At 34.8% G+C, this 15,841-nt stretch overlaps 2 protein-coding genes across 2 annotated transcripts in view; one reads left to right on the forward strand and one right to left on the reverse strand.

The window, feature by feature from the left end:
- Positions 1-15,841, reverse strand: part of Ift74 (intraflagellar transport 74) — a 92,719-nt gene that overhangs the window by 57,052 nt on the left and 19,826 nt on the right. Inside the window, exons 9-10 of the mRNA XM_005401156.2 lie at positions 2,686-2,824; positions 1,192-1,254 (exon numbers count right to left, since the gene is read on the reverse strand). Of these exons, the coding sequence (XP_005401213.1) occupies positions 1,192-1,254; positions 2,686-2,824 (202 nt within the window). The remainder of the gene's footprint in view (positions 1-1,191; positions 1,255-2,685; positions 2,825-15,841) is intronic.
- Lrrc19 (leucine rich repeat containing 19) lies at positions 4,703-14,150 on the forward strand. Its single transcript, XM_005401155.2, has 5 exons — positions 4,703-4,738; positions 8,922-9,011; positions 10,728-11,241; positions 12,379-12,564; positions 13,369-14,150. The coding sequence occupies exons 2-5, from the start codon at positions 8,931-8,933 to the stop codon at positions 13,695-13,697; spliced, it is 1,110 nt and encodes a 369-aa protein (XP_005401212.1). The 5' UTR covers positions 4,703-4,738; positions 8,922-8,930; the 3' UTR covers positions 13,698-14,150.

The following is a 15,841-nucleotide window of genomic DNA, read 5'->3' on the forward strand; positions in this document are numbered from 1 at the left end:
AACTGAACTCACGACCTTGCGCTTGCCAGGCAGGCGCTTTGCCGCTGAGCTAAATCCCCAGCCCCTCAATCTTGCATTCTTATACCTGGTTATCTGAGCAACTTCACTGAAGATAACAATATTTAATATAACAACCACTGTTAATTCCTATCATTTTGTTTTGAAACCCTGTATCATTTTCACTGTTTTTGCTTTGTTTTGTTTTTGTCTATGTTGTTGCTATTTTGTTATTGTTTTTTATTCACTTTAAAGGAAAAAAGAAAAAAGAAATTAATCTTATGATGTATGACTTTGCATAAAATGCATGTCTTCATTAGAGTGTATAGTTGCAGAAAATGACAACCTATTCATCTATATTACTGTTATAATAACACAACATTATACACAGAAATGACTTAAAATAATGAGGGTCTCCAAAATGATAAAAAATTCAACAGATGATGATAGGCTGTGGACACAGCTCAGTGGTAGAGTGTTGCCTACCATGCGTGGGTTCAATCCCAGGACTGAAAAACAAAACAACCAATAGATAATGTTAAGATAGAAAAAAAAGTTGCAGGTAGCGTATCAGCATTTCATAGGCCCACTTGTAGGAAATCTCATTTGTGGCTTCCTACAGCTTTAAAAGGAAAACAGGATTACAGGATGGTTATGAAAATTAATTGACCGTGCCAGTGATATGTATGAAGAGCCCAAAAAGACACATAGTAAGCATTCAAAAAATGTTACAGTAGCTCTCTCTGGATAAAAGGATAAGGAAAAGACAATTCTGCTTGTACTTTCATCTTTTTTGACTCTCTTAATTATACACGTGGGGTTTTAATGTGAATTAAAAATTGCTTTAAATAAATTAGAAGACAAATGCAAGCTTTTACAGCTTTAAAGTGATTGATTTCTTTTCCTTTTTATCTCACTTTTCCTTTTTATTTTAGTCTCTGTGCATATGTCTCCAAGTTGCTATTAGATTCTGGCATGGCCCATTAAGGCAGAATAGTTTACTCTGTATACCATAGGTATTCAGTAAGTGCATCTAACTTCTTACCAAACTAAGATCTCTGTGGTCTATGACAGGAAGAAATATTATAGAATTCCTGTACTAATCTGCCAAATATACATGCATGTAAGTGGGTGAGTTGCATTAATATCTTTTGTAGCTATGACATGAGAACCTGTATTTGATTGTGTACTTACAGTTTCCAGGCTCTCCTTCTTCATGCTCAGTGAATCCAATTGTTGCTGAAGGGTATCTAACTCCTAAAAAGGAATAAAAAGGCAAATATAAGTATAAATTACTTCCTCGTTTCTCAACATTTCAAATACTGTACAGATAGTAGAGGACGTTTTGTAAACACCTTCAACCAGTATTTTCCATACTGACTAGAATTTACTAACATTTCATTATTTCTTTTTTCAATTATTTCATTTTTCTTTCTTTATTCCTAAAAACCTTGTGCCACATATCTACAGAAAGTTTACTGAAAGTAGCTAGTCCTTTTCACAGTAAATCAGCAGCATTCTGAAAATATTAGGGGGCTAGGGATATAGCTCAGTGGCATAAGCGCCTGCCTGAAAATATTAAATATCAAGTTTTCAAATTAAGGATGTCATTGCTTAAATTAGGATTTTCAATTTTGACTTTTAACCACATTTTCATACGTTTTGAATTATTTCTTTTAGGGTGAAGCCCTACACACACACACACACACACACACACACACACACACACACGCACGCACGCGTGCGCCCATACGTACACATAAACATGGTTTACTCCTGGCCCTTTTAACTACTCGTTCATACCCCCTACAAAAATTAAGTATGCTTTGGTAGTATTTTGGCACTTTTATCACATTCTTTCTTTAATGCTTTATTGTATCTCATAAATCTTGTCTAAAATAAAAAGAGTAAAATGTCCGTGAAGTGATGTCTGCACAATGTAAACTACATTTATTTCTGGTGCTTACAGGGCCTAACTCTTCCTTAACCCTTTGGTAAAGGGTGATCTGGGCATGAAAAGGGAGCATCACAACTGAACAATGCGAGGATTATCAATAATCCCACAATGGGCACCTAAATTACTTATTTATATGGTATGATTAGAGGGCAGCAAGTATTCAAATCAGGGACACAACAGGTTTGCCGCTTCTCAGGCAAGAAAGAAAAGAGTGTTAATATCCATATGATGCTGGTCCATGAAGCCTTTTAATGACTCCATTAAAAGTACATTAAATATACTAGTGTTTTTATGCATCTTTATAACATGCAAAAGTGAAGGATGCACAGAACTGAGCAAGTAATAATTGTAAGAAACCTAGGTCATTACACAGAATAAAAAAATGAAGTCATCTAGACAAGTGCTTCTGAAAGGTTTTTTTGTTCTGCTTTGTTTTCTTTGAGACAGGTCTCACTATACAGTCCAGGCTGGCCATACTGAACTCACTATGTAGCCCTAGCTAGCCCTGAACTCATGGCAGTCCTTCTGCCTCAGACTCCAAAGTGCTGAGATTACAGCTTCTGGAATTTAAATATTCACATGAATTAGCACAGAACTTCATTAACATGAAGACTGTGGAGTAGGTCTACTCAAGTGTTCACCAGAAGCTGACGCTGCTGACCTTCAGACCATACTTTGAGCAGCAAGACTGCTGCAGGCCTAGCACTCAGTAACAGCTAACACAGTCTTACCCGTAACAATGTCTCATTCGTGCTTTTCATCTCTATATACTTGACTTGCTTCTCAGAAGACATATTTCTGATAATGCCATCTGCTGCTTGTTTTTCTTGTTCAATTTCTTCTTCTACACTTCCGATTTGTTTTTCTTTCCTGAAATCAAAATCATGCAGTATTCCTGTTATGATAGTATTGAAGAAAATAAATCAAGGTCTTTTCACAGTCAGGTCACAGTCTTAATTTAATGGGGTACTTAAAGATATTCAACTTTATTTAAATTAGATGCAATTTGGCCCCACAACACAGACTTATTTTATCTTTCTCTTCTCCATCTCCAAATTGTATTTCTTTATTACCCATTTTCCTAAGAAAACACAAAGGTCACCAGAGAAAATCTGTAAGACCTCAAACAGATGAGGATGCAGTTACACTTTTTGTTATGATATCCTCAAAAGACTAACGTGAGATAGTTAGATTTTAGAATAGTGGTTTTTGAACAACCTTTAGCCACAGAATTCTTCGACCAAATGAAATCTTGTATAAAAGTTTGCCATACAAATCATAGAAAGCATGGCAGTTTTGACTGAGCTCACAAGCAGAGAGGCCTACAAGGCAATTTGACTTAAAAAAAAAAATCATAGCTTTAGATTAATAATATGCTTTGCTTAAATTTCTTTTTCCTTACTGCATTAATCTAATATATTTTAGCACTGTAAAATAATACATTAACTATTAAGTAGTAAGGATAAAGTTAATAAGAATAACCACCTATCATATCACAAGAAATATCCGTGAGAATTTTTCTATGCAGTCAATTATTAGTAGGGTAGAAAGAATTTCTGAAAAACAGGTGACATCATTTGCTATACAAATACAGTAAGATTCATATACAAAAAGCTGGACTTAACATAAAATTCCAGTCTCAAGATCACAAGTTTCTGACTGCATTTCAAAATCTGATTGATTATTCTTTCAGTATTTATTCTTTCACTCACAGGTCAGACTTTTCCAGTTTGTACAATCACCACCTAAGCCTAGTGAATGAACATATCCCCATGCCTTCTACATACTCATATCCTGCGACATCACAAAGAATCCAACCTCATAAATTTCCCATCCATAACATCTCATAATAATCAAATACAAGATGAATACAACGCCACCGACATTTCAGTTCACTTTTGTCTCACTGCTGGACAGACTTCCCTCTGCACTTCAACTACTATAGTAAAACAAATGTGCTTTTTGCTGCTACAATTTCTATGCGTATATGAGCTCACAAAGCATTTACCCAGAAAGGATCAACTATTTCAATCTCTTGTTTTATGGATTAAGACTACTAAAGCCTGGAGGAGTTAATTTTTTAGAACTCATTTACTCTAAATGTTATGAATGCTATCATCAGTATTTCTTCCTACTATGTCTACTGTAGTTACATGGGAACTAATGTACAGAATTCCATTTTTGAGGAGAGAAATTACACTGCACAAGGAAGGCAGTGGATTTTCCAAATGCTACATAATGACCAACTGTCACATCGTCTGAGGCTTAAAGCACTTTGCTCCTGTACAACATGGCAGTAAAACAATCCAGGAAGGTGTCATAAAAATGAGTAAATAACAAAGTAAAATAAGTCAACGGAGTACAAAACGTGGTGGTAGCTTTTCAATTTGAATCATTCTAAATACAAAATACTTTAGAACTAACATAAATTGGAAACAATATATCATTTAAAGTTATGCATTCTCAGTACTATGTACTTTACATCACAAAATAAAATTCTTAATATTTTGATACATTTTTGAAAAATAATTTTAAAACACAGAGGTTATGCAAAATGCCTTTGTAGTTACACTAAAAAAGTCAGAGATGACTTTAAGAAATTATTCCTGTAGTCAATCTTTTGCTAAGCAAGTCCAGCTTTTTTTTAATCACTTGTTCATTGGGTACAAAGGTTAAGACAAAGCGAAATACCATCATATGACATATTTTTTTCTTAAGGTGTTGAAGAAACAGAATAAATTTTTTTAGCACACCAATCTCACAGATAAAAGGAAAAAAGGAAAGGTAAGTTCGCATATATTCATAGATTTGGTGGTGGTTGTTGAATTTAAAAAAATAAGTTTGCTAAGACTATACAATAATTTTTGCCTTAAAAGGAAGGATAGAAAATATGATTATATTTTCACATGGCCTATGTCAGAAATAACATAAGTCTAGGATATGACCAAAGAATCTTTCACAAAGCTATAAATAAATTGGTTTTCTGGTGGGGGCAGAAGATTTCACCTAGCAAATCAAATTTACGAAATACTTTTATTTTGAAATATGTTAATCAGAGCATTTTCAAGTGACTTTTTAACCTAAAAACAAATTAACAAGAATTAAAAAGAATCACTACCATGACTTTTTAACCTAAAAACAAATTAACAAGAATTAAAAAGAATCACTACCATAGTTGAAACCCTTGAAGTTGGTGATAATGATTACCCATAACTTTGGTTATTTTCCCATGAAACATTTCATTACAGTAAGTTTTTAAATTAAAAAAAAATTCTATGAAGTGGTATGGGAAGCTGTCAATCATTTAAATCTTACTCCAAATATACTAAGTCCTGCTATAAATATCTAAAATACTTAATGACAAACTTACATATTGATTTTATTCATCTATCTGTAAAAGTAAAATAATTGTATCTTTTTCATTTCATTCCATATAATAATCATATAAAGTAAATAACCTAAGGTTGTACTTGAAACTTCATTAAAAACATGACTTTTTTTTAAATGTCTTTCATTTCCTTTGATGTAGTTTTTTAAGTCTCTAATTACATAGCAGGCTATGTAAAAGATCTCTTAATTTTATGAAATAACTAAAAAAAAAACAGATATCCCACATGTTCTCTATTTTTGTTAGTTCCTAAGTAATCCTTCAAATTCAAACATCATTCCAAAATAAATTTCAAGTTAAGAAAAAAAGTCTAAATAGATAAAAAGGCAAAGTAATTATCTTTTTAAATCAAATTTTTGAAAGAGTAAAGTAACTCAGGGACAATTCCACATGATGTACTAATGTGCTCCTCTCCAGTCTGAGTTCTTTAAGACAGCCAGCAACGCGAGCAGGTGTTTTTGTCTAGGGATTCGTTCAGTGTCTCGATGGTCAATCTTTCCCTTCATAAGATACACACATATAGAAAAGACCATGGATCATATGAATCAAGCTTTATAATGCTTTACACTTGATGAATGCTTTCCTGCACAGAATTCTGAGCATTTAACTCTGAAATTTATCACAATGAAAAAGTAAGACTCATTTTCTAACCCTTATAATTTAATTTCTTCTAGAATCCTGGAGAAAAGAGCTACATTAAATAGGTAAAGATAGTAAGCACAGACTGTTCTTTGTTTCCAAGTAGGTCAGGGCCTTATCTCATCTCCACTTTCTGCCCTGCCTGCTTCTATTCCACGTCAATTCTTTCTTAAATCCAGTTCATTTTCTCTGCAGCTTACCTGCTTCCTTAAACCATTCCTTTCTCTCTCCCTCTCTTCTCTCTCTCTCTAAAATAACACCTCTCCTTAACCCTTCCTCACTCACCTCTGTATCCCACCGGAGGTGTCAGCAGGAGCTCCAGCACACCACAGAGAAGAGAAATAGCCATTAAATAGGTTGTGCAACTACTCCTGGCGATCACTAAACACAGCTAAACCAGCATTTGTAAAGAAATGCTTTAGGCATCCCTCTTTTACAGACAATGGTTTGGCGTAAGCCATAGTTTAAATTCATGGCTGGCTCTAATGGGGATTCTACCATAATGTATATCCAAGTTGTGTTAAAAAAATCTAAGAGGCAGACTATCTTTTTCTAACAGTCATTTAACTATCACAGTTTATTTGTAGAAGAGTTTCTGATGTTCACTTTGAGAGAACAGAGGCAGAAAGAGAATGAAAATGTCAAGGTCACGCATAAAATCATTAAAAGGGAAGTATTCAGAGTGTTCTCCGTAAAAGTGGAAACTTCTAGTTAAAAATTCCACACTGAATGCCCTTAATACACTTTGATTCCTGCTTAAAACCCCACAAAAATGGAAACAAAAGGTAAAAGGGAGCATGAATTCACAAGGACAGAGAGAATGAGAGGAAGCACAGTATTAAAACTTAGAAATCAGAAAGTTAATAATGAAGGGTGACTAGGAAAGTGAAGTTTTCCTACGACAGCAATGGAAAAGCTGAAAAGTCACTCGGTCGACAAGGCAGGGACTCTAAGTGGCCCAGAACCTGGCACTACCACGTACTCTGGGAACAGGAAGAGCGGTTTATTCCTCCCTGCCTCTGCCCAACAAGTTAATAATATTCCTCACCCACGCAGAAAATTAGAGATTTCCTTTTTCCCTTGTGAAGAGGGGAAAAAATACTAAGGGAATCTGGGCAACAGGCACAAGTGAGCACAGCAGCACTGCCGAGCTGCAGAGGGTACACAGCTTTCCCCGGCAGGCCGCCCACTGCACCTTAATGGCTCAGGCAGGAGATGAGAAGAGTCGCTTTGTGGATTCCAGGCAGGCCAAGAGAAACGATCCCAAGGTGAGGACACTCCGGGGTAAGGTAGGGATAGAGATCAGGATAGGGACTCAAGAAGAAAGACAACCAACACGAAAATAAGAAAATAATACATTCACGCAACAGGATTCTACTGAGGAAAATGTTCAGAGAACAAAAAAAGACATTTGAGGATTAAAAAATGACAAGGCTAAGAAATCCTGCCGGGCGCGGTGGCGCACATCTGTAGTCCCAGCTTCCTGGGAGGCAGAGGCGGGAGGCCCGCCTGAGTCCAGGAGCTCTGGGCTGCAGTGCACCATGCCGATCGGGTGTCCACGCTTACGCTCGGCACCAATACGGTGACCTCCCAGGAACGGGGACCACCAGGCTGCCTGAGGGTGCACTGGCCCAGGTCGTAAACACTGCAGGTCAAAACTTCCGGGCCGATCAGAAATCTTTAGAGGAGTTTGAACATAAAGAGAAAGCAGAGTTATAGAGATGAAATGTAAGAAAATAAAGACTGAAAAAAGTCATTCCAGTCCAATACCCAGTTAAGGCAGTTCTACAAAGAAATAAGTTTTAAATGGAAAAAGAAAAGAAAAAATCCTGTAACTGAGGGACACGGCTTCTAAATTAAAAAAGCCAACGAAGTATCCAGTTTAACTGATGAAAACTCTCACAAACAATCATGAAATTTTACAATATTGTTTTTAAACTTCTCAGAATATTGATTATAGATTTTACATCAAAGAGTAAAGAAAGAGAATGCCATACCAATGAAAAAGACAATGAAGCCATGCTATTAACACTTTGAAAATTTATTTCCTAACTATTCCATTGAAGGATGGCAAGAAACCGAAACAGGATTCTAGAAAACAGAAATCCAGAACAAAGAAAAGAATATCTGCAATGAAGGTAGCAGCCAACAGCTGCGTAGAACAGAGGCCTGTTGGCTGGCTTCCCTAAAGCAGAGAACGGTAGGAGGCTCTAGAACAGGTTAAAGCAGGGTTTTTAAGCAGGTTAAATAGATTAAATACTCAATATGAATTAACTATCATGCATTTTCCTATGGGAAAGTACAGCTATAAATTCATGGAAAAAAAACCTAGAAGCACATGAAAAGGCCCAATTAACTTAGAAAAAATGCACAACTATAGAAGTAATTCTGTTATAGGGCTCAGTCGGTGACGGCTTAAATGTATTTGTGATAATATAAACAGTGAATGCTCATCTCAACCAAAATTAGAGATAACTATGTTAAAAAAATGAATGTCCAGTGTGTCGGCAATTAAGCTGAGAATGTTTGAGAGATAGCTAAAGATTTTCATCTCCCACCATTATAAGTCAATGAATAATATGAATAAATAACACCTACAATTGAAAAATCAAAAAGAAGTAACATAAACATATACTTTAATATGCTTTCTTTGGGCACATATGTAGTAAAACTTTTAAATGTACAGTCACTTTGATTGCTTTAAGAGCTCCTTGCAACAGCTCTGGAATTAATGAAACACCACAGAAAATACTGACTGGTTCTCACAGGGTCTTTCTAGTTTGTTAAGATCACAGTACAGTGATGGTAAAAGGTGATACACTGTAATGTTTCACATTTTAAGAAAAACTAAACTTTAAAGGGAAAAAGGAAACCCATACGCCTTCAATAATCTCTAGTTTTCGTCTTCCACTAAGATGAAAATACTCTTTTTTCTATCAGGCCTTCGGTATGAAAGTCACAAGCATCGCGATCTTGTTTTGGCCCTTCTCCATGCTATTATTATCAGACAAAAGCCAGACTTCTAAAACTGTAAGTTTTTACAGTGAAGGTAGTGAAAATCTTTTCAAAGGTACGCTTTCTATACATCTACTTAAATATTCAAAGGCAGAAAACAAAACAAAGAAAATACAAACTATCAAAACTGACTGGCAATCCCGGCCAGACCCTAATTTGACAAAGGTAGTCTTTGCTTTTGTTTGTTTTTTAATGAGTTGATTAAAAGAAACACCATGTGAGCCAGGCATGGTGGCGCACACCTATAATCCCAGCACCTTGGAAAGCTGAGGCAGGAGGATGGCCACAAGTTCAAGGCCAGCCTGAACTATATAGCAAGATCCTGTCTTTAAAAAAACAAAAAGCAGCACAGTGTGATGCCAGCTACTGGGGAAGCTGAGGTAGAAAGATACCAAGTTCCAGACCAGCTTGAGCAACTTAGTAAAATTCTACTTCAAAAGAAAAAATAAAACAGCTCAGTGCTACAGTATTCACCGAGCATGCTTAAGGCCCTAGTGCAATCCTCAGTACCACCAAAAAAAAAAAGAACCAATATTGATTAAAGGAGAAATCTCCAAATTTTCACCATAAGGCCAGAAATTAGTTCTAAGACAGAAAAAAATTTAAAATGTAGGAAACATTTTTAAAAATCACTTATTTTTGAGGGAAATTATTGTTACTGTTGCATTATTATTACTGTGGGGAAATTTCAACTGCAAAGACAGTTAAAGCAAGAGCCATTTCTTTCATTAAATTCAACTATGGCTCAATTTCTGGTATAAATAAATACTCCCTATTAAAATACCAAAGTAAAGCCAGGCATGGTGGCACACATCAGTGGTCCCAACATGCAGGAGGCCAAGGCAGGAGGACCGCCATGAGTTCGAGACCAGCCTGAGCTATAAAATGAGTTCAAGGCCAGCCTGAACTACATAGCAAAACCCTGTCTCAAGAAAATGGGAAAAAAGACACACACACAACCAAAACGGACACCAGGTATAGTGGTACATGGCTATAATCCAAGCAATCACCAACTGAGAGGGCTGAGACAGGAGGATCACTTTGAGTTTGAAGCCAGCCTGACACTGGCTCAAAAAAAAAGTTCTGAAATACCAAACCAAGCAGTACATGGTGGCCAAGTCTGTCATCTCAGCACTCTGGGAGGACAAGGCAAGAAAGACTACAAGTCTGACCCCAACCTTGGCAATTAGTGGCTTAGGAAAACCCAGTCTCAAAATAAAAAATAAAAATGAACCTGGGCTCATTCCCCAGTATCACAAGCAAAACAAATACACCAAATTTTGAGCTGTTAAGAGAACCTGAATTGAGTGTTATTTTTTTAATTATTAACAGTCCATAGCATTAAAATGTATATATTTTAAAATAATTTCCCCAAAGACTACTTTGCCCACTGGAATATTTAAAAAGTTAACAGAATTATTACTTGCTTTACAGTTCTACATATATAAATAGGAATATCACAAGATTCTTTCTGGAATCATTATAATGGGTAGAAGACACCTGTGTAACAACTAGAAATGGATTGCCTGGTTATATTAGAATCTCCTTCTTCCCAAGTATTTTATACAGAAATAGACCTGCTCCACCTACTTCATACTCTGAACATCAAAAATGATTAGACGCACTTTTTTTCCAGAGTAATTTCCTTCCAATATCCAAGTGTTTGGTTATGAAATTTTGAGAAATTTGTGTTTTTTCTGGTAAATGTATTTCTTTTTTTTTCTCTTTTAGGAAGTCAAATGTAATTTCACACAAAAGAATTATTCTTTAATTCCAGCGGATATCAGTCACAATGTTACTATTCTTGACCTCAGTTGTAACCAAATTACTCTGAATATTACAGACACACAGGTACTACAGATGTACTTTTTACTCACTGAGCTCTATTTGACTAAGAACAACATCAGTACCTTACACAGTAGAAGTTTCAGTAACCTCTCCAATCTAGAAATCTTAAATATCTGTAAAAACTCCATCAGTGTGATTCAACAAAATGCATTTGTAGGCTTACATAAACTAAAATACTTACACCTCTGCCAAAACAAAATATTACAACTGGATCCTGACATATTTGCACCTCTAAACAACCTGAAACTTCTGAATCTGCAAGGAAATTTGTTACACTACTTTGAAGAACCACAACTATTTCATCTGGAAATAATAATTTTATATGGAAATCCATGGAACTGTTCTTGTAGTCTATTCAATTTGCAGAACTGGCTGAACACATCAGATGTGATACTCGGTAAGCTACCATAATTTAAATTCATCAAAACTAAAACAACTGTTGCTGTTCTGCTCCAGAGAAGTATCTTACTTCACTTTTTTTATAAAATGGAAACTTAGGCTGGGGCTGTGTGGCCTGGTGGTAGCGTGTCTGCCTAGTATGCACGGTGCCTTGGGTTTGATCTCCAGCCCCACAAAAAATAAAAAAATAAAAAGGAAAACTATTCCTGTTTAAAAAAAAAAACAAAAACAAAAACAAAAAAAAAACACATAAAAAATTACTTGCTGAATAAATTCTCTCTGTCCCCCAGAAATACATATACATGTAATATTATATACATACATATATATGAGATGATACCATCATTCCACATAGTAAGTTTGCAGAGTCAATACATAAGATTTTTTTTCTTTAAGTAATTTATATATATTCGTAGGACATCTTGTCATGGAATAGATAAATCCAGGTGCCTTACTTTGTTAGCTGAAAACCATGGTCTATTTCATATCCCGATTGTAATTATAATCTTAATCATAAAACCTTCATTAAAACAGACAAACTAAACAATAAACAGATACTGCATTTATGCTTATTTATAAGATATCTGAACTGGAATGTGCATTCCCTCACTGCATTGTTAGGCAAATACACCAAGCAGCTGAGGCAAGAGAATTGAAAGTTCAAGCCCAGCACAAGCAATTTAACAAAATAGCTAGACTCTGTCTCAAAATAAAATATATATATGCATCTATATCATCTATATCTATATCTATCTATTAGTCAAAAGGGCTATGGAGATATAGGTCAGTGTAAAGGATCTAGGTTTAATTCCCAGTACTGGTGTGGAAAAGTTTTCTAGCCTTGCATGATGGTGCATGCTGATAGTCTCAGGCACGCAGAAAGCTGAGGCAGACAGATCACTACTGCAAGGCCATGCTGGGTAACTTAGCATGACCCTGTCTCAAAATAAAAATTTAAAAAGGGATAAGCTATAGCTTCAGTAGTAGAATGTTCACCTAGCATGTGTGTGGCCCTGGGCCCAAACCTTAGCACCACCAAAAAAGCGTTCAAAAATTCTAGATAAAACTATTTATAAATGCTGTTAACCATTCTTATTCTCATAATAAATCTAATTTTTTCCTTCTTATTCACTAGAAAATGAGAATATTACCATGTGTAACTACCCAGAAATCCTGAAGCACTACAGTATCAAAACAGTACCCTACACTGCAGAATGTCACTCAAAATTTACTTTACCTATAACTGAAGATCTTTATATTAATTTTCAATCCATTGACAACTCAACTTTTAATAGCTCTCTAAGCAACTTAACAAATTCAGGTAATGTACTAGTTTTGAATAGTAATATTGCTGAAGGTATATTAAATAAACTTAGATAACTCTATTGTTCTCCACTTTGGATTTCCATAAACTATGAAAAAGAGTCATTCATCTCAATAAAAAATTTACACAATATTGAGATTCCAACTAAGACTAGTTAGTTATCACCCAAACGCCACTGTGCATGATTGAACTTCTCTGAGTCCTCACGTTTACTCAAGTTATAACAAGTGTACTTCAGTAAAGACCTTATGTGAGTAACAAAATCCACAAATACAAGTGCAAGTTGACTATCCCTTATCTGAAAATACTTGAGACCAGCAGTGGTCTAGATTTTGCTTTTCTTTTTTCAGATTCTGGAATATTTGCATATACATAATGGGATGGGAATGAAGCCTAAATACAAAATTCATTTATGTTTCAGTAAAACCTTATGCATATAACCTGAAGATAATTTTACACAATATTTTCAGTTCACCTGCGTTTTGACTGTGACTTGTCACACAAGGTCACAGATAGAATTTCCTACTTGTGGAATCATGTTTGCGCTCAAAATGTTTCAGATTTTGGAACATTTTGGATTTTCAAGATAGGGATACTCAACCTGTAGTTATTTTAGAAAAATGCATTCTTCCACCAAATTGAAATATCTCTTATTTAGTGATTAATGTCTTTTGGCTAAAGGAAACTGTAATATATGCTCGTTTCTAATACCAGTATACTGGATAGTAGTAGTAGAACATGCAATTAAGATTATTTTATTTTTGTCAATTTAACGAAATCTTTTTCTTTCTTTCATTCAAGAACACGAACCTCTTGGAAAAAGTTGGGCTTTTCTTGTTGGTGTTGTTGTCACTGTCCTGTTGACTTCGCTCCTCATTTTTATTGCTATCAAATGCCCGATGTGGTATAATTTTCTACTTAGCTATAATCACCATCGCCTGGAAGAGCATGAAGCTGAAGCTTGTGAAGATAGCTTTACGGGAAATACAAATTCTCTCTCACAAATACCAGACATAAACTCTGAAGACACTACAGTAATATTTGAAAAGTTACAATCATTTGTGGTAGATGATGATGGGTTTATTGAAGATAAATATATAGATACCCATGAACTATGTGAAGAAAATTAATTTCTTTCAATGTTTGACATCTCAAAAAATATTATCAGTCCACTTACAGCTTAGACATAGAGAGTTTGAAACGTGACCTATCAAATTTTGTATTAACTAGTACAATATCGATGGAGATGAAAAATTATGTTTTTCTTATTGCATTGAGAAGGTAGATCCAAATGCAGTAACTGACAATGCTAGCTAAAATTACATAGTTAATGTACAATTCTCCGCATTTTTCAAGAGACCACAGGGCTATTAAAAAGAAGGCTTAAATTATTCATTAATATGAGTAAACTTTCATACTAACATATTTGACATAATATATATTAAATTGTACTAAAGTGCCAATGAGTGAAGAAATAAAGGTTTTGGATATATATCATGAATCAAGGTGTAGCAGCAAAAGAAATCACCAACAGAGTAAAATAAAAAATCCACATATTGGGAAAAAATTTTAGCCAACCATCCCTCAGACAAAGGACTTCTATCTAGAATATATCAAGAATTTTAAAAAATCAGGTCCCCTCCCAAATTGAAAGACCCAATACAAAAATGGGCACTGAGATATACACTTCTCAGATAAAGAAATACAAATAGCAAATAAATACATGAAAAAATGTTCAACATCATTAGTCATTTGGCAAATGCAAATTAAGACAACCCTGAGATTCCATCTCACCCCAGAAAGAATGGCTATCATCAAGAAATCAACCAATAACAAATGTGGAGGGGCTGTGGGGAGAAAGGAACCCTTCCCCACTGCTGGTAGCAATGTAGACTGGTGTAATCACTGTGTAAATCAGTCTGGAGATTCCTCAGTAAACTAGGATTAGAGGTCCCATTCAACCCAGCCATTTGTCTTTTGGGTATTTTTCCAGAACTAAAAACATCATACCACAGCAATATATGTGCACCCATGTTTAAGGAAGCACAATTTTTAATGCCTAAATAGTAGAAACAACCCAAATGCCCATCAACTGAGGAGTGGATAAAAAAGATGTGGCATTTTTATATAATGGAATATTACTCAGGTATAAAGAAAGATAAACTCAAGGCTTTTTAAGTAAATGGATGCAACTAGAGACCACACTCATAAGTGAAATAAATCAGATTCATGTGTGCAAACATTATATTGTCTCCCTAGTGTAAGAACCTGAAAGAGTAAATAGAATCTAAAAGATACAATAGATATTGTGAAAGGGAAAGAAACTGCTTGAAAGGAAAGAACAACTGGAATGAGGGAAAAGAGAAAAAGAAAGAAAGAAGGGGAAAAATATGAACATATATACCCAAGATAGCTAAGATAATTGTACTACTAATTCTACCGTGTTATTGAAAGGAACAGTTAATGTTTAATTGTTTGATCAACCTTATAGGCCTATATTTGTTTATCTGAGTAACCAATTTGAAGATACCTATATGTAATACAACTACCACTGTTAATTTCCTATCACCTAGTCTGAAATTCTGTATTGCTTTTGTTGATTTTATGTTGTTTTTATGTTGTTTTATTTATGTCTGTGTCTGTTAATGTTTCAGTTCTTTTATCTTTAAAATGAAAAAAATGAAAAAAATGAATCAACATGTGGAAGAATGATAGCTTCAACTATATCCTACATCTGATTTCATGCTCACAGAGTGATTTCATGGATTAGCAAAATATTTTTTAAAGGTTCCTGAATTAGCAAAACAAAATTTTTTCAAAACTTAGTAGCAATTTAAAACATAGGCACAGTGTTCAAACATAAACACTAATTACTACTGATTTTAGTCATAAAGAAAGGCTTCACCAGAATGCATGATTACCACAATTTATTATCATGGCGGCTTTCAAAGTGGGCATCACAATTATTTATGAATTTTGGTTTTTTTTAATTCATTTTTCTGTATCTCTGGAAGATTACTATTCAGATAGGCCTGAATTGAAGCTGAAGAATCTTTAGGTGGCCCGTGGACAGCTGTTTGGAATCCAATACGTAGAAAAAGGTTTCCTTATAGGTAAATGGTCACAACTAGAGATCATACTCATAAATGAAATAAATCAAACATACATGTGCAAGCACTGCATTGTTTCACTAGTGTAAAACCTGAAAGAGTTAATTTCAACTAGGAGATATGACAGACATTGTGAATTGATAGGAAAGCACTCAAAGGTAAAG

This window comes from Chinchilla lanigera, unplaced genomic scaffold, assembly GCF_000276665.1.
Source record: "Chinchilla lanigera isolate Chin_1 unplaced genomic scaffold, ChiLan1.0 scaffold00071, whole genome shotgun sequence".
Classification (NCBI taxonomy): Eukaryota; Metazoa; Chordata; class Mammalia; order Rodentia; family Chinchillidae; genus Chinchilla; species Chinchilla lanigera.